Below are 26,545 nucleotides of genomic sequence, written 5' to 3' on the forward strand. Positions count from 1 at the left end.
AGAGGACATTACCTTTGCTCACTGACCTATTCTAAGTTTCCTTAGACAACTCAAGCAACTAGAGTGTTTTGTTTTGTTTTTCCCATTCACTGGGTTTGAGGCCTTTTGATTCATCAAAGATGACATTGAGAGTTAAACTCATACTGTGTGTTTGCCTTAATGAGATGTGTTTCCCCCTGCTGTGGACAAAAGCTTCAGAGGCTGTGCTATGCACTGAGAAGAACTCTGGTTCAGGAGGCAAGCAGAACTGGCTCTGAATTCTGGGCTTTGCTGCCTATAAGCTGAGTGACCCTCAGTAAGCAATTTCACTTTTGTGGGTCTTGGTGTCTTTGTTTATAAATTAAGGCCAAGCATCCACCTTTGGTGGGTGATCACTGGATTGGACAGTCTTCCTTAGCATAGAATCAGCATTTAGCCACATCCACTCCTCCTTAAATAACATCATCATTGGAAGGCAATAGATGGTTTGACATATCATCTAGGCTCTAACATGGCATATTTGATTCACACAATAGCAGGATCTCCACCTACTATTTTCCTGAAAGTTCTATTTTTATTAATGCAACCAAAGATTCCAATAATTATTTTTGGAGAGCCATGCAACCACGGTGACTCAATCTTACACTCAGTTGAAACTAATAATAATAATCATTGTACTAGTAGAAGTCCTAGTAGTAGTAATAATAACTACCACTGATGAAGTACTGATAGTATACCAAGTACTATGTTAAGTGCCTTATATACATTAACAATTAAAACTAATAATAATAACAGATCCCACCTAGTAGCTCCTATATGAGACAACAGGCTGCATGCGGACAGACCTCATCTTGTTTAACTGAAAGAACTATGAAATAGGTCTTATTGCATCCTGTCGTAAAAATGAGAAAACTGAGGCTTTAGAAAGTTGGGCAACTTGTCAAAGATCTCCCAGCTAGCAAGAGACAGAGTCAAATTCTTCTTCATTCCGAACTCCTCACTACACCAAGGAGCACAATTCTTACACATAACAGCCTCTGATCTCATTTTTTCACATTAGCTTTTGTCCAGTTAGGACTCCCAGCATTTAAAGGAACAGAAGTACTCCCTCTCTCTTTCTGTTATTGCAAAGGTAAATTCCTGAATTCAAATGCGTTTGCTTTAACTCTGCATGTACTCTTCCCACGGCATGGATTCATACTACTTTTCTAGTTCCAGCCTCCCCCACCAAAGTCAGAACTATACGGCACGCTCCCCACGAACACCCTCCAGCATTGTGCACTTTAGATGATCAATAATAAGACAAATTTATTGTTGATGTCTTCATGTGAGCTAATGATAACATATGAGATGGACATGGGTTAAATGTGGAATATTTCTTCCAGAACATACCATTTTACTAACCATTCTGAACAAATGTAGGTTTTCATTTTGCCTCCCCAAATCAGATGTTTAGGATCATATGCTACTTTGAATCCCTGTTGCCAACCCTCCCTGCCCTAAGTACCGAGCAGCATCCTGTGGGACCTTTCTGTAGCTCAGTATCCTCTTGACCACTCCATACACTGTTAGCCTGACCCAGTTTTGTGAACAAAGGGCCCACTGGTGGTAATGGTATGGCCTGCAAATTAACTCCTGTGTGGTTTTAACTGCTTGTTATTTTGCTGTGGTGAAATGATAGAAGAATGTACTCTGAAGAATTAATCAGTTCTATCCACCATGAGTTCTCAACTGATAATCCCAGAATCTCTTCTCTACTCTTGAAATACTCTACCAATCTTTTCACTCTTCGAGAGTCAAGCAGAAATTTCCAACAATGGAGTTATGTTGCAGGAGAGTTAGGACTTCTAGAATCTTATAAATATGTATTAACTATTACATTCTACTGTGCACATGGTCTGACACCCAAATAAACATTTTATATTTATAAAGGACTCTAATTAACTTCTTTTTAATAACAGAGGTAGTTAGTCTGTGGCAGGTTAGAGAATGGCTCATATATCAAACTGTCTATGCCATATTGAGGAAAAGTCACTTTCTTTTTATGTAGTTCTTCTCATGCTTAATTTCAGAATTGCAGTCAATGGGAAACAACTCCACATAGGTTTATAGGAGAGGCATTAAAATTTAGTGTTAAGATTGTGAGCCTAAGTTTGGGTTTGCCTCTTGATAGTCTCTTGATTTTATTACTGCTCAACTTGTATGACTTTGGGCAACTATTTAATTGTCTGCAGCCTCAGTTTCCTCCACACTTGAAATAAGGCTGCCTTCTTCTGAGGATGGGCATGAAAGTCAGTGGAGAAAGCACAGAGTCTGGTAATGTTGTTTTCAAATGTTGAGAGATACGGTCTCCAGAAGTTCTCCCGGAAAGAGGCTGTGGGACAGAAGTAGGCATGGATCATCCTTAATTTACAGTTGAAACCTAGACGGTGACACCCAAATTCAAAGGGCTTGAAAGTGGGGACACTTGATTCTCTTCTTAGAGGACCTGTGAAAAGGCCCAGCTGATGGGCTGGCAGGTGGCTTCCAAGAAGCTGTGCAAGCGAATTCTGAACTCTGCACCCCATTCCAACTACATAAGCATTGCCTATGCAGAAAGAGAGTTGTAGAGTCAGAAGCACTGTCTTAGATCACCCTGGGGCTTCGGAGTTATTCTGAAAGCCCACTGAATACTCACGCTACTTTAGCAGGCATGTAAAGGAGCAGAGGGATGACGGGAGACTCCTCATTGCCATAGATAATGAATCCCATTTCATTCAGTCTCTGTCTGAAGTATCTTGTGTTTTTTGCAAGTTGCCGTACTCTCTGCAACCCTGAAAGGAGACAGACATGAAATACATCAATTCCCACCAGGAAGAGAGAAGCAAAGGTCAAACTGACTTAGCAAGTACCTATGTCTTTCTGCAGGCCTGCATCATTAGCTGGAAGGGGGTCAAAATAGGGTGGGGAAATACCTCTTGGTGAGCAGGTATGGACACTGATGTCTGAGAGCTGTTCTGAGTCTGGAAGCCAGGATCCAGTGGGGTATGGTGCTGTTAGGTTCTGCTAGCAAGTAAGGGCAGGCTAGCCTATGGGGTGGGGTGGGCAGAGAGCGTGTCTAGTGAGAAGGAAGGAGACAAGCTATCATTTACTAGGTACCTGCTGTGTATGGATCTGTGATAGGTGCTTTATTTTATTTATTTGTCATTCTTTTAATTTTTATTTTTATTATTTTAAAAATTAACATATAATGTGTTATTTGTTTCAGAGGTGTGTTAAGTACTTTAAAGACATTAACCCAGGGGAAGGGAATATGACAAGGAGAGACACACACTCAGACACAGACACACAGACACAGACACAGACACAGACACAGACACACACCACACCTGTTGGTAGAAGCTTTTCAGCCACACTGGGCTGGCCCTTTAAGTTGGTTCTCATCCAAGTCTCTAATCGAAGAGCACTTCACCTAACCTGAGCTTGAAGAGGAAACACATCCCTGGACAAAGATAGGGCCTGCTGAGACCAGAACTGTTTTGTGAGGCATTTGGTAGTGGTACAGTAATAGAGGGAAAGGAATCGAGTGAATGGAAGAAGGGGACCTCTGTTTTCCCCAAGCTCAAAAAATGACAGCATGGGCTCCAAACAGAAGGTCAAAGAAGGTAACATGTGTCCCTTTCCAGGTTATTGTTGCTTCAGCTCAAAAGCTTAGCCTCTGTCCTCCCTGTATGTCCTGGAGGTAGGTTACACATACATGATGGCAAAGACAATTAAAGAGTGGAAAGAGTTCTGAAGACATCTGTCTACTTCATTACCATCTCCAGTGAGGCAAGTGAGCAAACCAGCCAAATCCAGAGTGTGTGTGCTTGGTACAGAAGATTTAACAGAATTGGATGTTTAAGTCCCCTAGAAATCAGTCCAACATTTGCATCTAATGCAAAGTGGCTGTTGAGCAGGAACAGCTGCTATAGCTGACTTCCATTATGATTGGTTGGGGTTTTATTCAAACTGATTAGTCTTTGCTTTACTGGTTTTTCAATATTCAGAACATCACTCCTGGGTGCCTGCAACTCTGCAGATGGAAAATGGTTAACATGTCAGTAAATATGTCAATCACAGTTCTCCAGTTCCTTCTTGGAGAAATGGCCTCAGATTGTGTCTTGACAGAGGGTTGAACAGTGGACATTTCCCGCTCAACATCCTTCCTCCAGGGGGCCATGATGTTTAGACAGAGTTGGACATGACTTTCCTCTTTTCTACAAGGTTATCATATGACCAAGGCCTAGCCAATTGGAATAATCCATCCCTGTAATTATTGGTTCAATAATGATGAACTATAACGTGGGCTTATCAGAGTCTTTCCGATCTGTTGAAGAAGTATTTAAGTGAGGTGATCTGAAGCTACATGTTTGTCGTCATATGGAGGAAACCTGCTTGAGAATGATGTTAATGCAGAAAGCCAAGGTATAAGACAGTAAGAGTCCTGATGGCATCATTGTAACCTAAGGCCTAGCCATGCCTAAGTGAGACTGTTTTTTGGACTATCCCAGTATGTTTCTTTTTCTTAAGCTATTCTGAGTTGCATTATACAACCTATAACCAAATGTGTTCTGAGTAACACAGGTGGCCACTTTATTGAATGAGGTTACCTCTAAAGGACAATGCTAATATCAACCACAATAGTACTTGCAACTCACATAATATCACATAAAGCACTTGACAATAATTTATTTAGTCTTCGCAACAACTGTGTTGAACTAGATGCTATATTCTCATTTACACATGAAAAGAAGTCAAGTGACTCACCCAAGTTCACATAGTTGGTAGGTAGCAGAGTCTGAATTTGAATCCAGGTAATTGAGTTCTAGAATCTGTGCCATTTACCTCTACATTATGCCCAAGAGTAGCAATGGATGATGTCTATCCAGGTAATGGATGATAGCCAACTCTTTACTAGAGACTCAATAAAATGTATCTCTTCCAGCTGTTAGAATCATTGTTATACCAAGTTTTTCTAGTAGAGGCAGTTCAGATGTTAAGGCCTGAGCAGTCTTTCAACAGCCTCATGTTGTAGAGAAAAGGAGTAGGACATCAAGGACTAGAGGCCTGCCCCAGGGGAAGACTAGCAAACTCCCTTCACTTTAGTTGGGGGGCCTGATGGGCTACTCCTGAAAAGTAAGGGTGAATCAGAAGTAGATAGGTCCCCAAAGGACACATTCTTCATCCAATCATCTGACATTTTTCAGTAGGCTCTATCACTCCCAAAACACTTCAGCTCTTCCCTGAGAGTTTTGCTTACCAGACCCAAATCGACTTGATTTCTCTGGCATCTTAAATGTGTTAACAATATTTGCAAAAGAACAGAAATTTAGTTGAGGAGAGCACCAACCAAGAAGGAGGGGTGTTGAATGATCCAGTTGCCTCTGCTTGTTTTCTGTTACTATACTTCATTTAAGCCCGGTTTTCAAGGAAGACTCCTCTCTGACTCTGCCAGCAGGTTATGATGGAGAAAGCATCTGGATTTCCCTTCAGGAAAGCTGATGTCTCAATTCTACCATGCTGGCCACAGCTAATGGATGCGCGACACTCTTGATTGAAGGCCAGTCTACTTGGGTGTTGGCCAGAGAGCCATGAATTGGTCTATCATGGAAACTTTACCAAATAGATAATAAATATGAATTAAACCAATAAGGTCCTCTTGCTGGTAGAGGAAGAATGTGAAAAATTTAGAGAAAACCAACAATTGGCATTAAGACCTGAAATGGAGAGACACAGAGAGAAAAGCTTATAATCAGAATCTATAAGACACAGGAAGCCGCTGGTCAGTGGCTGTGATGATAAATCATAAAAAAAAGAAGTGGGCAGTGCAAGGTTAGTCAGTAGCAACTGGAAGATAAACAGAAATAGGGAAGAGCATTTAGTCTAGTGGGCAGACAGATATGACATCTACAAATGGATGGAAAATTGCAACTCTAATGAGTGCTGTGAAGAATACTATATGACTAGAAGTCAGTACATGTTTAGTGAGTTGAGATTGGAAGGGTAGACAGATGTTAACAGGCAAAAAACCAGAGGGGAACATTTCAGGTATAGGAAACAGGAAGAAAAGAGTGGTTGAAAACAAGGTAAGATGTGGTTAAATGTGGGGCAAGAAATAGGCTGGAATGATGGGTAGATTTTCTTAAAAAAAAAAAAAAAGAGGACAGGGATAGAAGAATTCAACATTTTGTGGCTGGGAAGAGAAAGAACTTACAAGGGAGACAAACAGAGCAATCAGTGAGGAAGAAGACAAATCAGGAGATAAAATAGTGTTTACCGAGTTTATCAACATGGCAGTCATTGATAACCTTTATTTTGGGGTCCCTGGTTGGGACTTTGGTTTTCAAGAAACAGGTAGCTGCAAATATGGTTTAGTTTAATGCCATATATGCTTTTGTTTTCCTGCCCACCTCCTTCAAAAAGGGAAAGATAAGCCCTCAATCCCCAAATTCCAGATTTATATAAATGTTGCTGCATAGAAAAACCTCCTGGGGGCTTAAAAATGAATTGCTTTGTAACATGCCGAAGTGATCCTTGGAAACTTGTATATGTACAGAAAGCACCTCTTTGAAGTCCAGAACTAGAGACAAGGAGGAGAATATTTGTTTTTACTTAAAAAGAAAAAATTTCATCTATACCCCGAAATAAAGAAAATTTCATCTATACCCCGAAACTGGGCATTTAGGGGAGTATAAGGAGTAGGGGGAGATTGCGGAAGAAGAAGGAAAAGAAGAAGAGGGCTGGAGTAAGACTTGTTTTAAAGGTGATTCAAATGAAGTCACAGATCTACATCCCAGCCACCAAAATGTATTCCATATGTCCTGTCGCCTTGTACATTTAGTTCTTTTGTTGATCGTTAGCTGCACAATGAATAGATGACTTCATCAGGCTTGGTCTGATGATTCCTAAATGATCCCCCTCAAAGACTAGAAGGATTTCCTGGCCCGGAACTGCATGAATGACTTAAATTGTTTTCCCAGTGGCATTATCTTTGCGCTTGCCCATAATGACTCATCTATCATTGGGCTGCCCAGCTACTTAATTGGCCCCGTCTGTCCCCTTTGCCTTGATTAACCCAAGTAACTGGATCATCAGCTAATGCCATTACTTTACTGCTTGTAGATTCTTTGGAGAGTTGACCAAATAGATCAGAATATGGATCCCAAGGGTAGCTGACTCTAAAGAATTGCCCTGTCTTTTCTATCTTTGAATCATTTAGCACAACATGGCTGACAAGCCATTATGATACACTTCGTGGTCACCATGTTTTCTTATATAGATCACTGTTAACGCCTTTGAGGTCCTTTGCATCGGCCAAGATACAGCTCCTTTCAATTACTCTATTGCTCACTCTTTAAAATTGGAAACATTCTACTCCTGTAGGGCCTAGGGGAAGAGAGGAATTTATGCATATAACATGCTACTCATCTAGACAGGATATGGGTGATTTTATTAATTGTGGTGTGCTTTGAGATCCTTGCTTGAAGAGTGCTTTGTAAGTGTAGGAGGAAATTTTTAGCACTTGTCTTTTTGCACAGGGATGGCCAAGTAAGGGTGGCATGGATACCAGGCATTGCTCAATTAGAGACTCTAATTCAACCCTTTCTGGTTCTTCTTTCACACATCATGTAAAAGACAGGGCGGTCTCTGTTCAGATAATTAAGTAAATGAGCTGATCCCTTATGTAGGGTTCCAGAGAGTTTATAGGACTGTTTATTTTGCTATATTGTGGGTTCTCTGTAAAAGGAAGAGTCTTTAGAGTTAAATGGACTAAAAAACAAAACAAAACAAAACAAAAAAACACCGAACTCCCTCTGGACAATATATGGTTTGATACCTCAGGTTTACCTGTAAAATACAGATAAATAAGCTCAACGCCCGAAAGGTTGGTGGAAATAGAGGGGTTAATGCAGAAACATGCTTCATACTGTGCCTGGCACACAGTAGGTATTTGGAAGTCTAATTACCCTTTTTTCCATAGGGCAGTAGTTCCTAGCAACCTTAATAGCACCTCAGAATCATCTGGAGAGCCTGGCAAAGCCCCGGTCGCACCTCAGATCAACTGAATGAGTATTAAATCAATATAAATCAGGATGGGACAAGGCATGAATTTTGGTTTCCAGGAGGCATAGCCATGGAGACTCGGATGTCTCAGAAACGGCCTCCATTGCCAGTCGAAGCCCACAACCATGCCTGTTGGCAATAAGTGCCTGACTGTGTCCTGGCTGTGTCCTTGGTAGTGGAAAATAGAAGATGGGCATATGTCCTGGCCTCTTCTTTGGCACGATTACCTCCCAGCAGTTAACCAGTGCTTGGATGCTTGAAGAGTATGTTTTGTGGGGCTGACCTGCTCCCCTGACAGCTATCTGCTCTGACTCGAGATCACCCCAACTATCAACACCCCCACCGCCCCCCTCCGCCATCCAGGAGGCTGGATAAAAATCCAGCTGACCTGTACGTTGCTGTTCTACCCATTCAGATTTCTAGCTCTGCCAACTTGAGAGATGGTCTAGGTTACCGGAGGCCACAAATACTTTAACCTTCTCTCCAATGCTGTTAAAACAAAAACAGCTGGGGCAGGGGAAGGAAAACAAATAAAACACAAAGCATCCCACTACAAAGCTTTGCAGTCCCCTAATAAAAACAATCGTCTGTGGCGTTTCCAAAAATATGCTTGGGAGAACTCAACCTCCAGAGGGCCAGAAGGCATTGCAGACAGTGGAGACTCCCGGAATGACCTGTCAAAAGCTGAAGAAGGAAAATTTGTTGTCTGCTAAACCGTCGGCATGCAAAAAAACAGAGAGGCATTTCCCTCTGAAGGACTAAGTGGAAGAGGCGGATTTCATGAGCTTGTGAGCCAACCCGGGTGCCGCTCTCTATTTTCTGCAGGTTTGCAAGCTCACTTGTTAATAGAGGAAACATGAATGTGCCCAGATGCCACAGAGGGACTAATTTTATTATTTTCCAGGCTTAAAAGTGCACATAAAGAAATACATGCCGCTATCCTTCCCTAAATTGTTTAGCACGCCGCCATGACAGTCGGAATTCAGACTGGACAACCTCGAAGAGGCTCTTAGGCAGCCTTGCTTGGAAAATGTTGTCTTTTTTTTAGAGATGGGAAGGGCCTTCCCATAAAACATCTCTTAAATTTAAGAAGTCGATCTTTCTAAAAAATCACATTGATATTAAAGAATACCTAAATGACTTAAGAATGCCTCATCTCCTTGCCTCTTGCCCCTTCTTTGTCCATTCACTCAAGGCTCCTCCCCCTGGCATGGCAGGGCATGGTCTCTGTGGTGAGATGGGGGGTGGGGAGTGGACAGGACGGACCTTGGAGTAAAGTGTCAGTGTGACAGCAGGAACCCAGCGGTCTGTTATTTTAAGCTCTGGAGCTCAGACAGGACATTTTGTTTGCAACACACTTAGGAGCAAAGTGATCTCAGCTAAGATCAAGAAGCTACAGGGCAGGAAGAATCATAAGAATCACATTAGCAGTGACAAGCTTCCCAGTGGGATGGAGAAAACTGTTTGGAGTGGTTTGCTGAGAGGAACACACATTTTTATCAGGCACTGAAGCTCTCCCTTTTGATGTCTGGATTCCAAGGTTACAGCATGTTTTATAGTCACATACACATGTTCCCGGGACTCTTCAGGCCACTTAGTCCCACCCCCGGGGAATGCACATAGGAGCAGGGAGGCCGGACATCCAGGGTGGACAGCTGTCTGCACCCTGCCTCCACCTCCCTACCCGTGACTCACACACACCATCAGGAGTTTCACCCACGAGAAGAGAATGGATAGGTCTTGCGTATCTATTATTACGCACCAGAAACCGTGTTTGGGGGCCCTCTTCACAGATACCAAAACTGAGGCTGGGAGATCATTAATGCGTTACCCAGCTGACCTGGAAACGGGCCATACCTCCTGGGCCAATCGAAGTCTGCTCTTTGGAGAGAAGATGGTAAACTTATTTCTGATGAGGTGTGAATTCCAGGATTCATGGATTCACAAGTTTTGCAAACGAAAAGCACTCACTATGTTCAGGAGCCAGACCAGCTGGGAAGGTGAAGTAGAAGATGTGAACATTCTGAGACGGTTTGCAAGGAAATGTTTGCGTGGAAGACAGGGCAGATAGCAGACAATATACAACTGAGCGGAAGAGACTTAAGAAAGGTGGAGACAGAGTTGGCAGGCTTTTCACACAGTAGGGCTTCCTGAATATTTACAGAACGAATGACAAGATTTAATGGTAATTTGCATTTCAACAGAGAGCAGTGTCTTCGCAAGTCACAAATTGTGGAAGTTTGCACATTTAATGGGGTAATTTGGAAGGCTAGGGGCCATCTGGGAACTTTGTAAATTAGTGATTCTTAAGCACAGGAACACACCAGAGTCTCCTGGGAATCTATCTTTTTCTAGAATACATACAATAAAGTCCCCCTGTCCCCCACCCCCGACCCCCGGGATTCTGCTCCAGAAAGACTCCTGGGGTAACTGTGTCGCCTCCAGTTGAGAATCATTGCTTGAAGGCATGACTGCTATTGTGGGTGTTGATTCTACAAAGATATTAGGGCTGATCCCAACCGAAGACACCAGAAAGCAATTTCGTTTGGCAATATTTTGTACTCCATCTATAGATCTGTATGTAAGATTCCACCTGCCCTTCCCTTTTTCTTTTTTCTTTTTTCTTTCTTTCTTTATTTTTAAATTTTTTAAATTTTTTAATTTTTTTAAAGATTTTATTTATTAATTTGACAGAGAGAAATCACAAGTAGACAGAGAGGCAGCCAGAGAAAGAGAGAGAGAGGGAAGCAGGCTCCCTGCTGAGCAGAGAGCCCGATGCGGGACTCGATCCCAGGACCCTGAGATCATGACCTGAGCCGAAGGCAGCGGCTTAACCCACTGAGCCACCCAGGCACCCCCCTTTTTCTTTTTTAAATGAAGATGAGCAAGTGACTCATCAACTCTGAGCCTTCATTTACTGATCTGTTAAATAGAGAGGATAGCAGTAACTGCCTCACCTACTGGAATGCACCATGGAAGAAATGCTTTGGAATTTTGGAGCAAAGAGCTAGAGGTGGTAAGTGAACATTGTGTGTATCTAAGTTTGGAGGTGGGGAGGCACCTGGAAATGGGTAACTCACTTGCCATAACATTTGCATCACAGTCATGAGAAAGATCAGTGGAGTCAGACCACAGAGAGCTCTGAAGGGCACCCCAGGATTTGGTAGGTTTTGGTGGGTAGTAGGGAGCCATGGCAGCATCATGAGCAAGACATGCCATGTTCTGAGGGGGTTTAGGAAGAGGAAGCACATGGTGTATAGCACATGGTTGACGATGAGGGAAAAAATGGAGTTGGCAAGACAAGTAGGAGGCCAGAGTGGCAGCAAACTCTGAAGCCGGTGAAGGGGTGCACGTCCTCAGCTTGTTGGGATCTGTGGCAGGAAGGCAAAGGAGGCAGCAAAGGACAGGTCCTGGGCTGAGCGACTGGGTTCATGGGGTCCCCTGAAAGGTCTCTGTGAGCCCACGCAAGTCAACGTGGCCACCAGGATCGAGGCAGCTGCCTACATGATTCCACCCTCTGGCTTTGAAAGTGTCCACCGGGAGTGCACGGGTGAAGCCGCAGAGAGGCGGCGTGGGGGGACATTGAGGGAACGCTCAGCAGAAGGCCGATCAGACTGCCCTGCCCCCACTACAACAATAGCATCAAGGCCAAGAACTCAAAAAGTGTGAGCCCAGTTTCCTGGGTCCCAAGTCAGCTTTACCGTCTGGGGCAAGGTACTTCATCTTTCTGTAACTCAGGCTCGTCACCTATAAAACGGGACTAATGACAATGTAATAATAATAATATCCATTCCATTCCATTCTGCACATTAAATGTTAAGCACTTGGAAGAGTGTCTGCACACAATAAGTCCCTATGAGTACTGTAAAATTTAAAAACTATTTATATCTTATAATATGGATGCTCATATACATTTCATTTGGAAAAAAAATTCTGTAGTTCAAAAATATTGAAAACTATTCATTTGAACCAAAGACCAGACCGACTGACTTGGATTTGCCCTATAGGGCTGTGTCCCTGAGCTCAGTGGAGGTTAGGAGGTTATCTGTGGCACCTGCACCCAATCTGGCTGTTCCTGGTCCCTTCTCAGGTTTTTGTTTTTCTGTTTTTTTGTTTTTTCTTTTGTGGGATTTTTTTCAGTGTCTAGGACATGTCCTCCAATCGCTTCTTACCCACCAGAATCAAATGTTCCCTGGGACAATTTTCAGTTTCAGTATTCAAGTTGAAGAATCAAACTATATACAGTCCTCCTATTTTAGAAGAGTAAAATAAATTTTAGGGACATTAACCTATACCTGAGGCCTGATCAGGTGAGCCCTTAGAAGGGACTGGGCTCTCCCTGAAGAAAGAGATTCAGGAAGAGAGGGGGGAGATTCCCGAAGATTCGAGAAGGAGATTCCCCATTGCTGGCTTTGAGGCAGAGGGAGGGGCTGGATGGTAAGAAGTTCCAGCAGTCTCTAGGAGCAGAGAGGGGCCAGCACGCAGCTGGCAAGGAAATGGGGACCTTACCCTTGCACCCCCAAAACTGGATTCTGCCACTAACACGTGAGCTTGGGAGAAGAGCCTGAGTTCCAGAAGAGAAGCCAGCCATAGATACCTTGATTTGGCCTTGAGCTCAGAACAGACTATGCCCAGACTCCCGACCCAAGGAGAGCACGAGATAATAAATGATGTTGTTTTAAGCTGCTTAATTTGTGGTAATTTGTTATGCAGAAATAGAAAACCAATACATTCGTTCTCTCGAGCCCAGAGCACACGCCGGGCTTCTCCAGGCACAAATCCACCTGCTTAATCCTCCCCAGCTGCGGCCTAGTGTAGCTGGTTTTCTCCACAACTTGTCCAGAAAAGAGTGGGGCTGGGGCAAGGCACCCATGGCATTTGGGGTTTTTGCTGCTTAGCTGAACATGAACCAGTGATGGGAAAAACACAGGTCAGTATGAAACAGCGGCTTCCCTTCACCCTCTGTGACGCTACAGCTGGAACTGCGTTCTTTCCTTCTCTAGCTGTACTGAGCCAACATGAGTTCCACATGTGTTCCATTACGGACTCGCCCATCTCTGCGTCCCTCGACACAGAGGACAAAAGCCAAGAGGAAGCTTCTGGAGGGACTCATGGTGTAAAAGGATATCTTGTTTGCAGGGCGGTGGACGGAAGTGGCCACACTAACCTTTTGCCCCAGTGCCATCTAAAAGACAAACAGATCCTCTTTACCCTCCTGCTAAGGAAATTTTGTAAGGCCTTAAAGCAAGTGCAGAATTTACGGAGCTGCCCTAAACCTCCACCTTTGCCTAACCCTCACGGCGAAACAAATGAAGGGATGGAACATCTGGCGAGCCAGTTCTGCACAACCAGACCAGCTTCCCCTCCTCGCAGGGGTTCAGTTTGCTGGCTCCTTCTGTGTTTATGAGATAAACCCAAGCCATCCTATGTGCACAGAAATGGCAACAGGGCAGAGAAGCAATGTCTGTCACTCGGCTGGCTCAGCCCTGCCTGCGGTCCACACATACAAAAAAAGAGCCAGGTAGGACTTTCCACCCCCACCCCCCAGCATAGGTGATTAATCACTACGGAGGTAGCCCCTCAGTTGAAAGCCAGCGGAGCGTAGCGCCCGGCCATCTGTTTTGTATTAGCTGTTGCCGAAATGCCAGTGGCCTGAAACCTTTGGAAAGACCACAAAGCCCCGAGCGTCTTTCTCTGCCTCTGTCTGGTCCCCAGCGGGTAACCAAGCACAGATCTTCAGGAAGAAGCAGCGAATGCCTCCCTCAACAGTGCCTGGGCCCTCACAGGGCCCGATTCAGGTGGGGTGCTCTGTGGACCCCGCTCACACTCTCTAAGGGACTTCCAAGGGGCAGAACGGAACAGAAAAGAAACTGTAGGAAGCTGATCTTGGATCTGCTCTCTGCCGAGGTAGGTGCTAAGAAACATGAGAACTTTTAAAATCACATGTCTATTATTGAGTTTCTTCGTCCCAACCAGGGTTTTTTGGGTGTTCACTGCTTTTTCCTCCCTTTGCAGAGGACACAGAATTCCTCAGGGGAAGAGTAGATGATGAACAAGGACAGCTCTAGAAAAGCTCAGTGATGCGGACGGATTAAGGTATCTATAGCTCCCACAAGCACTGAAAAAAAGCAACAGCTTCTGAGGGAAGTTTGTGACTGTATCTCATGTCAAATACAAACAGTAAGAAAGTGAGAAAATTCGACTGGAGAGCAAATTGCTGTCACCCTGCGTATTCCTCCCTCATCCCCTCCCCCACCTCAGGCCCTAAATCTTCCCAGTTACTCACTCCTATTTTTAAACCTATCAAACTCAAGTGTAAAAATATGCGTGCCCTGTTCCAGGACCCAGAGCAAAGGTCCAAGGTCACAGCTGGAAGGCACTGGTGCCACTTTCTCCAAGTCCATGTCGGGTTAGAAGCGGGGTCAACACCTCACCTGCCAATCTCATGATAAAAGTTCACAAATGACCGGGATGAATGAAATAATCCATACAAAATGATTTAAAGATGAGGCATGCTCGTATTTTCCAGTTCGAATGCATTATATTTTAAGTCTCACTCTTTTTTTTTTCTTTTACCCTTAGATTTTCTCTCCCGAGGGTTAAAAAAAAAAAAAAAAAAGGAAAAATGATGGAGATTCATAAATTGATGGAAGTTCCTTGAAACACCTTGCCATTGTATTCTACTCTTTCTCTTAATAACTGAATAAAAAAAAAAACAGATTAAGCCTTCAAAAAATCTGTTTGGCAAATCTCAAATACAGCAGGAACGATCTGGAGAGAGCTTGCCCATTTAGGCATATCGGAAACAAACAGTGCTTCTCAAAGTCGATGAAATGCTTCAAGCAATGTGGGGCAGGGTCATAGCTTCATGTGATCTCGATCTTGGCACAAACTCTCGTTTTAGTTCTCTCTCTGGTGCAGAGTGATGAGTCACCTTGACTAGTCACCTGCTGGGTGCTGGTGTGATAAACGTCAGAGGTTCAATCCTTGTTCAAGTCTCTTAGCCTCCTTTAAGTCCACGGTCCCCAAAGAACCCAAGGGTGGCTGAATGTGAGGTTTGGGTTGATTCAAAACCAGCCCCTCCATTTCAGATAACTAGCCTAAATGTGCTTGTTTATAAATTGCACGTTTTAAATTGCAATGTTCTATGTTCTGTCTCATCATGTTCCCCCTTCCAGAAAAAAAGTCTGACTTGTCTGAGAGTACACTACTATTTCCAAAATATACGTGCTTCCCAGATCTGGCCTGACTTCCAGAGCTGTCCTAATTTCATGTCATTTTAATGTCTTCTGGAGAAGCATCATCCCCAGGGTCCATTTTTCTGCCTTCAAAGAGTGCACGGTGTTGGGGAATTTAGCAACAAAGCAATGATAATGATCTTAATACCTGCCGTGGCCTAGGACTAGGTTCTGTGCAAAAGAAGCAGAAATGGTTGTAGTAAAATCCAGAGTAGGACCCCCGAGAGTCCCTACAAAAGGAAGAGAGATTTATCTTCAGTCCTTTGGATTTTGTTTTTCGTTTTCTCTTAGCTACTTTTATTCTGTCTCAGGTCAAGAGATTTAATCAGTCAACAGGGCAAAATTGGGAAACTGTCTAAAATATACAGTGTCTTCCTACAGTATACATCCATCAAAAGTCTAGGAAAGAATGTCCCGGACTGAGGTTAAGGACTGTGGCAAAGCCTGGCTAGCTACTCACTGAACCCATTTCCTTCTAGGCAGACAGTTACTTCATTTCCCTGGCTCCTCTGTGGTCAGGTAAGGTCATGTGGCTGAGTTATGGTCAATAGAATGTGGGCAGAAATGAAATGTACCTTTCCAGTTCCAGCCCGTGAAAAGATTGCCTATTTCATCCCCTCTGTTCCTCCTTCCTTTAGTGGCAAGCTTGGAAGCTATATATTGAAGCTTGGAAGTTGAAGCTACAAGTTGGAAGGAGGTTGGATTCCTGGAAGAGAACTGCCTATGCAAAAAGAGCAACCATTCTGGACTTTGTATGACCAAAAAGTATTTTTTTTTATTATGTTAAGTCACTAATAATATATTGTCTGCTACAGCAACTTATAACCTTAACTAATACCAGTCTTATAAGACTGTGTATATCATGAAAACTTTCAAGGGTTTAAAACCCTAATGCCTTTCTATGTTTCATTGGCTAAATGGTATAAAGGGAAACTGTAATTTTTGTGTGAGAATTTTAGTTTCTCAACCTCTCATTACTAGTCACCAAGTAATGTCATGAAAACCTGAAGTTTCTTGATTGAAAAAGATCCTAAGTGCAAATCATCATTAAGATAGAGTAGGGGAGAGAAGGAGGCCCCCCCCTCCAGTGTATTTAGTGGGAAATACCATTGTGGATGCCTCAGAATCAACCTATTCTCCTCTATTTTAGATACATACTTTGCCTCGGACAGAGGATTAGCTGGTGGCCAGTCCTTGCTGATTACTGTGTATAAAAAAGTCACATGCACTTTTGGACTTTGGATGTCTCCATGGGAAACGTTAAGTAAGGGATTCAGCTAACTGCTTAGATAATTAAAGGAAAAACTCCATTTGTGTTCCTGCTATTTGGGTAGCATTGGCTTGAATTACCCAGCTTACTCACCTCTGTATTAGATGGTGTCTAGACAGAGCCTTAGTATATGTGATAATATAAAACCACTCATTTATCAAAAGAATAGGAAAGGAACCCTAGATTTTGGACTGTACAGGTATCAATCAAAGGAAGTGATTCTAACTCCAGTGTTTGAACCAAAATAATTCTCTAGGTAATTTCTAAAGAAACCATAATTGTTTATAGGTAGTGATTAGGTTCTAAGCCTTGTCCAGGAAATCTATTTGGCCCCAAATCTGGTCAGTGAGCATTCATTTACATAGTTGATGCTTAAGACACAATTAATTAACCAAACGCTATCTATTCGGAAGGCTGGGTTGGGGGCCTGTGGCTAACATAGGAGGGATAAATTGAAGGAGATGGAAAAGGGAGGCAGTATTTTCTGAATGCGGTCATTGAGTGGGGCTTCGAAGGCTAAATGGGGATTAGGAGATAGAGAATAGGTATAAATGCAGGGCACCTGGGTAGCTCAGTCAGTTAAAGCATCTGATTTCGGTTTAGGTTATGATCTCAGAGTCTTGGGACCAAGCCTCCCATCGGGCTCCATGCTTAGCAGGGAGTCTGCTTGGCACTCTCTCCCTTTCTCCGTCTTCCCCTCCTTCTGCCCCTCTCCCCACTCATGTTTGCTCTCTTTCTCTCTCAAATAAATAAATACAATCTTAAGAAAAATAGGTATAAATGGGTTGTGGGAAGAGATGAAGGCCGTCCAGATGGAGGAGATATCCTGAGCATCCATAAGGGAGGGACCAATGCCCGGTGGACAGTTGGTGGGATACGGCCAAAGCTCCCGTTGAACGGGGTCATACATCCCATCAACATATATTGCTTGGGGTTGGGGACAGGGTCCTATCCGCACGGCATTTGTATTCTACTGAGGGAGACAGACAATAACTAAGGAAGCAAGTATATAATTCCAGGTGGTGGTGAGTACTGTGAAGAAAAATGGTGCGGAACAGGGGAGTAGAGAGAGTTACCCACAAAGAAATGGGTGATATTTTAGAAAGGGGGTTAGCGTGGGTGGCAGGAGTTAGAAGGGTCATTCCCGCATGAATTCCCATTCCAAGATGTTCTGAGTCCAAAGTTCATCTGGGCCCTGAGTTTGGTTCTGAACCAGTTCTGAGAGATGAGTGGGTGGCAGAAAGTAAAAGGGCATTTGTGTCTGTCTGGGGTCAGGAGCAAGGAAGGTCTTATGTGGGGGTCAAGGGATCAAAACAGGGAAAGGATGCAAGCTTCTGGGGAACCAGAGAAAGTTCTAATTGTTTTCTTTCAATTTGAAGATAGATTCTTTCCTTGTTGATGAGGCTAAGAAAAATTTTATCCGTGCCAATTTTTGAATTATCTGGTGATTTTAAACTTGATCACATTTTAAAATTTTATCGGTGCCAATTTTTGAATTATCTGGTGATTTTAAACATGATCTTAACTTGTTCAATGAACAATACATGCCCCCTTCCATTAATTGTTCCGTTTTGCACAGAAACCAGTCATCTTTAGCCCCTCAGATATTCTCAGTGAATAGAATCAGGGATTTTCCAACGATGGGACAGAACACTCAGTTTTAATTTTAGGATAGGCGATGTTGCCGTGAAATAGTGACACCATAATATAAGCAAATTTTGATTTAAAAGAAATCACTTCCTCACTTCAGGGATGGAGAGCCTCTCAGAGGCATAAAGGAGAGGGATCCCATTCCCCGAGAGCCTTCATTCCCCAGCTCTGCCAAAGGCAGCATGGGATGTGTAAACAGAGTTCTGGGGCCCAGGTAAGGAAGGACGTCTTTCCAGATGGAATGTTTTGAGTACTTCCCAAGTCAAGCAGGAAATAAAATCTCAGAAAGATTTAGTGCGAGCAGGCCCTCTGTTGGGGAGTGTGTCTATTTAATACTTCCTCCTCAGATCCTGGCCCATCAGTTTTGATTTGCCAGCAGGCAAAGGAAGCCAGCCTGAGGAAGAATTCCTTGTACTGGCACAATGGCTGAGGGTACTTAGCTTCCATTTGCATACTCGTTTCCCCATCCGCCCTAAGCTTTCCTGCTCAAGTTCACCAAAACCAAAGTTTCCAGGCTCTCTTAGGCTTGTTAAGCTTTTTCTTCATCTTGAAAGTGGAGAGTTGAGGCAATTATTTGGATAATATCTAAGTTTGATGGGTAATATCTAAAATGACTGAGGAAGGATCCTAGTAATACTGTGCTTATTTGTTTTGTCCTTTGGTAGCAATAATCTCTGCCCACAACCTTCAGAAAACATTAAATTAATAAGATAAAACACCCTATTGTTTCATTCTGTCAAATTGCCCAGCTTTGAGGACCCTTTGAGGTGAATTGCTTTATTTCCAGGAAAAACACAATTCATTATTTCATCTTATTTTTTTAAAAGACTTTTATTTATTTGTCAGAGAGAGAGAGAGAGAGCGCACAAGCAGGTACAGTGGTAGACAGAGGCATAGAGAGAAGCAGGCACCCTGTTGAGGAAGAATCCCGATGCGGGACTCGATCCCAGGACCCTGGGATCATGACCTGAGCTGAAGGCAGCAGCTTAACCAACTGAGCCACCCAGGTGTCCCCATCATTTCATTTTAATTTTACCTTTAGTTTTTCCTCTATGGCCATAATATCCAGACACATCCCCCACTACTACTCATAAACTCCCTGTTAAAGGGTGAAGAGGGACAAATGTGACTTTGAATAAAAATAGAGGATTTCATTTTTCTTAACTTCATTGCATAAGACTGGGAGACTTTATTAGCAGTGATGAAGGTTTAGATACTTAAATTGAGTATTATACATTAGGAATTGCAATTCTGTATACATTTTCTCTTGCAAGTACATTCTCACTACTGTTTTCATTTCTAGGGATACTTCTGGCCACTCAATTATAAACATCAAATATTTCCATGCATATGATAGCAAAAAAGAGGCTTTTTTTTTTTTTTTAATTAAGAAAGTTGGTGATCATCCCACCAGCCTAGCATGGAAGTGACAGAAGGGAGAAGGATGGTTAAATCACAGATATGATGATTTTTTTAATAAAGCCATTTTGGTAAAATAAGAAATGAGTTAGCCAGTGGAGTCATTCAAATGTAAGTACTGACCTATTAATTATAGTCAGATTTTTTCCAAAGCTATTCCTGTCTCTGATAAAATTTCATTTCTAAAAAAAACTGATGTTAACACAAAAAAATTAAAAATATCATACGTCCAGGGTACCTGGGTAGCTCAGATGGTTAAACATCTGCCTTCAGCTCAGATCATTATCCCAGGGTCCTGGGATCAAGTCCCACATCGGGCTCCTTGCTTCTTGGGGAGCCTGCTTCTCCCTCTGTCTCTTTCTTTCTCCATCTCTTATGACTAAAGAAATTAAATCTTTAAAAAATTACATGTCCAGATTAAGCTTAGATATTCAAATAAAGGGGTCTGTAGATTGCATGTTGGCAAAGAGGTAAGTGTTTTTTTTTTTTTTTCCCAAGATTTTTTATTTATTCATTTGACAGAGAGAGAGAGAAAGACAGGGAGAGAGGAAAACACAAGTAGAGGGAGTGGGAGAGGGAGAAGGCGGCTCCCCATGGAGCAGGGAGCTCAATTCGGAGCTCAATCCCAGGACCCTGGGATCATGATCTGAGCCAAAGGTAGATGCTTAAAGACTGAGCCACCCAGGCGCCCAAGGAGGCAAGTGCTTGATAAAGTGTATAGTTGCTGTTTCATCCTCATGGGAAATTGAAAGTATTATAAAATCTTAGCATCTGATATTCAAAAGGTGTATTGGATTGAGCAGACCATCTTTTCTAAGAAAAGTGCCAGTGTCATTTCTACACCATATGAACAAAATTGTAACAATCACAGCAGGAAAATGAGTAGCCAATAGGAGGCTGATAATTACAGTGCAAAGTCAAGCAGACCCCACACAGTAAACGGAAAAGCCATTCTTCCCAAGTTATGGATATGAAAGACTTGGTTGTAGTTTATTTTAACTTACTCAACTTCCTTCTTCATAATTTAATTTAAACTTAGCAGTTGCCCATTGGGGATCTCCTTTCTCACTGAATGGAGTTCACCTATTACAGATGCTCTGAAAAACTGAAGTATTTATTATACCCTGTCCATCCCAAGAGAAATGGCAGTCCCTGGGTCTGATGTCTCCTTTCAAATCAAATAATATAATCAGTTCTGTGATAATGAACTCCTAATGACTCTCTGTACTTCAAAAAGGTTATATAGAAGGGCAGGTTGAAGGGAGAGGCTGTTGTGAACACAGGTACTTTGTGAGGGTATGGAACATTTGGCTATCAGGCATCTGTGGGCTGTGAATTTCTAATGAATATAGAGACCCATCATGTTCCCATCACCAGTGGTAAGCACAGTGTCTGACACCTAGTAGGTCTCTGATATACATTTTCCAAATTGAATTAAAAAGAAACATTTTAAGTCCCAATTATGCACTGAGTATAATACAGGTACTGATAACATATCTGTTCTGGGCCATCTTTTCCTCCAAAGGATGGAGTAGAACCTCTGAAAACTTAATACTGGCCATCTCAGCATTGAGCTTGGCCACAGTCAACCTGTGGCCAATTGTTACAATTTTGATTCTTGTGGCCAAGAATCCCTTCCTTGGGATTCTTGCCCTATGTCTGTGTCTAGTTTTGCTCTTATATTTATATGCTAATTTTAGTGCCACCAATGTCTGAAAAAGTTGCCCACGTGTCCCCAGTCATCACTTCATGTCTCACGGAGTGACGGGACAACCTGATGGGAGGGAGGAAACTGAAGTGACTACAGATCATCACACACCTGTGATTCTCAGTCTGGTCCCTGGGGCAGCAGCTTCAGCATCACCTGGGAGCTTCTGAGACGTGCAACAAGCATTTCTGAGCCCAAAGCTGTCAGCAGCCTGTTCTCACCATCCCCCCACGTGATTCTGATACAGGCTCAAATCTGAGAATCATGTCTCTACATAAGGGAAAGGATAAGGGATGTATATGTGTGTGTGTGTCGTCGGCGGGGGGCGGGGGGTGGTGTGCCTGTACAGAGGGAATTTGAAAAGGAATCGAAGATCGAATTTTGGTAAGTGCAGGCAGGCATGCAGACCTCACAGAAATGGGGAGTAAGAACAGACAGAAAAATAAAAAAAGAACCAGAAAAGAAGAGCATCTCCATAATTAAGAGAAGACTTCAAAGAGAGGAAGAGGTGGAGAGGTCAGTCAAATCTAGGACAAGAGGACAGGCAGCAAATGCCACCGTTTCAGGAAAATCTGCAGCCACGGAAGAGACGCAACTCGTTCGTTGGCTGGTTGAAGAGGATGAAGGGGTAAGGGAAAGCTAAAAAGGATGCGGGAAGAGAACAGTTCATCACTGAGAAAAGGGGCTGTGCCTGCAGCAGGTGGGAATGGAGAGAATCAAGCACAGGGCAGTGACGGACACAAGGGTCATTTCTTTGCGGAGCAAAGAGGGAAAGAGAAGATTCTGTCTTTCCACAAGCATTTGCTGAGCACCTGTAACTGCCCGGCACTGTTCTCAGTGTAATGAATAAAGCAAGACAAAGTGTTTGTTCACCTGGAGTTTACCATTCTAAGGAAGGAAAACAAAAAGCAAGGCGATATCTACCGCATTTGTCAGGTGCCATAAAGACACGAGCGAGGTAAGGAGAACGAGAGGGACAAGGAGGGAGCGCGGTTTAATATAGGGCCACTCCCCTAACAGGCTAATGTTAGGTAAAGACGCTAGGGACGCGTGGGAGGGGCCACACAGATACTGGTCAGCAATGCTGGGCTGGAGAGGCCAGCAAGGGCACAGTGCCTCTGCCGGCGTCATTCCCTGCATTCTAGGAAGAGCAAGGAAGCCAGCTTCTTGGAGTAGATGAAGCGAGGGAAAGATGGTGGGAAAACAGAAGACCTTATCATGAGAAGACTTGAAGGCCACGATCTGGGCTTCACACTCAGCAGGATGGGAAGCAGTGAAACGTTCTGCGAGGGGGGTATTCCGAGTTACACTTAAAAAAAAAAAATTACTTTGGCTTCTGTATGGAAAACAAGTCCTATAAAAGAAAAGAGTGGAAGTGGAGAGGCTATCCCGGAGGCCACTCCGGTAACATGCGTGGAGCTGACCCAGGGAGAGCTGAGGCTCGCAAGAAGAGACCAGATTCTGGACATAAAGCAAAGGACGTGTTGTGGGATTTGCTGGTGGAGCAGGTACAGGTCTGAGAAAAAGGCAGAGCTCTCCAGTGAGTAAAACAATCTGGAGAAGGGCAGAAAGCAGATGATTTAAAATAATAGTAATAATGGGAGTACCTGGGTGGCTCAGTCGGTTAAGCGGTTGCCTTTGGCTCAGGTCATGATCCCAGAGTCCTGGGATTGAGCCCCGCATTGGGCTTCCTGCTCAGTGGAGAGCCTGATTCTCCCTCTTCCTCTGCCTGCTGCTCTGCCTATTTGAACTCTCTCTGTCAACTAAATAAATAAAATCTTTTCATGGGGTGCCTGGGTGGCTCAGTGGGTTAAGCCGCTGCCTTCGGCTCAGGTCATAATCTCAGGGTCCTGGGATCCAGCCCCGCATTGGGCTCTCTGCTCAGCAGGGAGCCTGCTTCCCCCTCTCTCTCTGCCTGCCTCTCTGCCTACTTGTGATCTCTGTCTGTCAAATAAATAAATAAAATATTTTTTAAAAATAATAATAATGGTAACTGTTAGGTTTATTGAGTATTTCCTATTTATCAAGTGTCGCACTAAGTCTGTTACCTGTATGATGTCATTTACTCCTACGGACAACCCCCATTAAAATTAAGGGACGGAGGCTAAGCAAGGGTAAGCAGTTTGCCCATCATGGAGCGAAGGCACTTAGGGACTGGGCCCCTTGCCACCTGGCTGCAGAGAACATACCCTTAATTCTCCCTGAGATAGAAAGGGAGAGTGGGGAAGGAAGGTCAAATTGGCATTTCAAAAAGAATATTGACGGATGCATTGAAAAACATGCATGCAAGATTTAAGTAAATAATAACAAGACACCTGTTGCTGGTGCTTTCCTTAGGGGGGTTGCTATGATTTGGGGCCCAGCCCTGTCTCCTGTTTGTGCCAAGTGGAGGCGAAGCAAATGACAGAGCTGCAGTCTTCCTGGACCTCTTCAAAAGTGATGTCAGTCCCCAGTACTAAGTGATCCCTTCAGCTGCCTCATGGGTGTGGAACACACTTCTGGCCTCCACTCCTCTGAGATAAGCATTCCCTTGACCTGGTTTAGCAGAAACTCTGACCTGAAACCGAATAGGCCGGCAAGATGGAAGTTGAATCATGATGTATTTATTAAGCCGAGCACTGGGTTTGACACTCAGGCACAGCAGATTAATTCAAGAAGACACATTTCTTGCCCTTAAGGGGCTTACAGCCCCTTAAGATTTGGCTTAGGGACCATGAGGATGGAGAAACCAAATCTCCACTCTGGGCTCATTGCACTGCACGATGGGACAAGTTGATTAGAAGATTAGAAGGAGATTAGAAGGGCCCTGGTGCACGTGGAATGAATGCCTGCACGGCCCGCAGCTTCTCAGCCTGTGTGCCCGAGCTCCACAAGCAGCCCGGCTGCAGAGGGAAGGTGGCTGTTTGTGCATAAACGTTGTCATTTCACAGAGACTGCTATTTCATCTTTGAACCTTGGCTTCAAAGGAACCCTGACCTTATTCCTGTGGCTTGCCTTTCTTTGAAGCCTATGGCTTTGCATTGCAGATTAAAGTGAAGATATTCATCAAGGGACAGATCTGGCCAACTGCTCTCCAAACTCAACCCCAAACAAAGCCTTGAAAGGCTGCAATCACAGTTGCAGTGGAGTGGGCTAAACATGAAGGCTTGGAGCCGTGCTCTCTTTCTCAGATCCTGTAAGGCAGCTCCGGAATGACACAGTGTGCCCCTTTGAGCTCCAGACAACTTTACCCCGAGAATCCGTATATCTCTGCAGAGACGGGTGAGTTAATGCAATGTTCTCAACCTGTCCTATTCATTTTATTTAAAGCAGAAATTGTCGTCAATGAGACCAGCATGAACACTCACTGGTGCCTTTGAATTCTTCAAAAGATGTGTCAGAGAGAAGCATCTGAAACTTGGCAGATGATTCAGTCAATTTTCTCTTCTACTACTTTCCTTTGTTGACCCCTTCAAAAAGAAATTGTCCTATCTTTCCCCTGGGTTCGCCCATCTTGACTCTAAGGAAACGGGCTTCATACATTGCCTTCTCTGTTCTTTCTTTCTCTCTTTTCCCTATTAAGATGGCAAGAGGAGGAAAGTGAGAAACTTTAAGTGGGAGGTAAAAAAAAAAATAATAAGCAAGTCATTCTTTAATTATTAGGTGAAAAGAGAGAACCAAAGGAGATATCGGCCACCTCAGAGGAAGAAAAATGGATGATAGATGACTATCAAAGAATAAATGATCATCTCTTCCAATGTCATTTTTCTGCAGATTTTTAGCTGCGATCAGATAAATAAAGTGAGTTCTGTCTGTGATGAAGTGGGAAACCAATCCAGAGGAGAGAAGGGAATGATTGTCAGGTTGACTACACATAAATCAACTGCTTCTGACAGCATATACACTAAAGGGCTTAAGAAACCAATGATCCTTGGGGTGCCTGGGTGGCTCAGTGGGTTAAAGCCTCTGCCTTCGGCTTGGGTCATGATCCCGGGGCCTGGGATGGAGCCCCACATTGGGATCTCTGCTCAGCAGCCACCCTGATCCCCCCCCCTCTCTCTGCCTGCCTCTCTGCCTACTTGTGATCTCTGTCTGTCAAATAAATAAATAAAATCTTAAAAAAAAAAAAAAAAAAGAAACCCGTGATCCTTACTGAGACATAGGCTAATTCTCAGGTAACTTTCCTGGTTATTTTTCTTTGAGATAAGACAAAAAAAAAAAAAAATTCTGGTCATTGTAGGACAATTCATTTAACTTGTGTTTTAACTTAAATCTTAAATAATTGTTTTCCATTAAGAAAAGCATGGAGTACAATGAGATACAACCTTATACCAGTTAGGATGACAAAAATTAACAAGAAATGTTGGCAAGGATGTGGAGAAAGGGCAAGCTTCTTACACTGTCAGTGGGAATACAAGCTGGTACAGCCATTCTGAAAAACAGTATGGAGGTTCCTCAAGAAGTTAAAAATGGAGCTACCATACAATCTAGCAATTACACTACTAGATATTTACCCCAAAGATACAGATGTAGTGAAAAGAAGGGGCACAGATACCCCAATGCTCATAGCAGCAATGTCCACAATGGCCAAACTGTGGAAGGACCCAAGATGCCCTTCAACAGATAAATAAATAAAGAAGATGTGGTCCATATATACAATGGAATATTACTCTGCCATCAGAAATGATGAATACCCACCATTTTCATTGACATGGATGGAACTGGAGGGGATTAGGCTAATTGAAATAAACCAAGCTGAGAAAGAAAATTATCATATGGCTTCACTCATATGTGGAACATAAGGAATAGCACAGAGGACCATAGGGGAAGGGAGAGAAAACTGAAGGGGAAGAAATCAGAGAAGGAGACAAACCATGAAAGATTCTGGACTCTGGGAAACAAACTGAGGGTTACAGAAGGGAGGGGGGCGGGGGGATGAGGTACCAGGTGATGGATATTAAGGAGGGCACCTTTTGTGATGAGCACTGGGTGTTATATGCAATTAATGAATCCTTGAATACTACATCAAAAAATAATGATGTACTACATCAATCAATTAATGAATCCTTGAATACTACATCAAAAAATAATGATGTACTGTATATTAGCTAACTCAACATTGAAAAAAAAAAAAAGAAAAAAAGAAATGCACGAAGTTCAGAGTCCCTGTGTGGCTAAGTGTCTGCCTTCTGTGGGTCATGATCCCAGGGTATGGGC

The 26,545-nt window shown here is 43.3% G+C and overlaps 1 protein-coding gene and 1 long non-coding RNA gene across 2 annotated transcripts in view; one reads left to right on the forward strand and one right to left on the reverse strand.

Moving 5' to 3' along the window:
* Window positions 1-26,545, reverse strand: part of SPTLC3 (serine palmitoyltransferase long chain base subunit 3) — a 134,086-nt gene that overhangs the window by 6,389 nt on the left and 101,152 nt on the right. The window contains exon 10 of the mRNA XM_082746602.1: window positions 2,657-2,792. Within this exon, the coding sequence (XP_082602728.1) occupies window positions 2,657-2,792 (136 nt within the window). The remainder of the gene's footprint in view (window positions 1-2,656; window positions 2,793-26,545) is intronic.
* Window positions 13,803-16,067, forward strand: LOC309872441. The gene is made up of 4 exons (XR_014315868.1): window positions 13,803-13,971; window positions 14,080-14,160; window positions 15,782-15,821; window positions 15,941-16,067. It is a non-coding gene; the product is annotated as an uncharacterized lncRNA (long non-coding RNA).

Source organism: Mustela nivalis (genome assembly GCF_964662115.1).
Source record: "Mustela nivalis genome assembly, chromosome: 8".
In the NCBI taxonomy this organism is placed as follows: Eukaryota; Metazoa; Chordata; class Mammalia; order Carnivora; family Mustelidae; genus Mustela; species Mustela nivalis.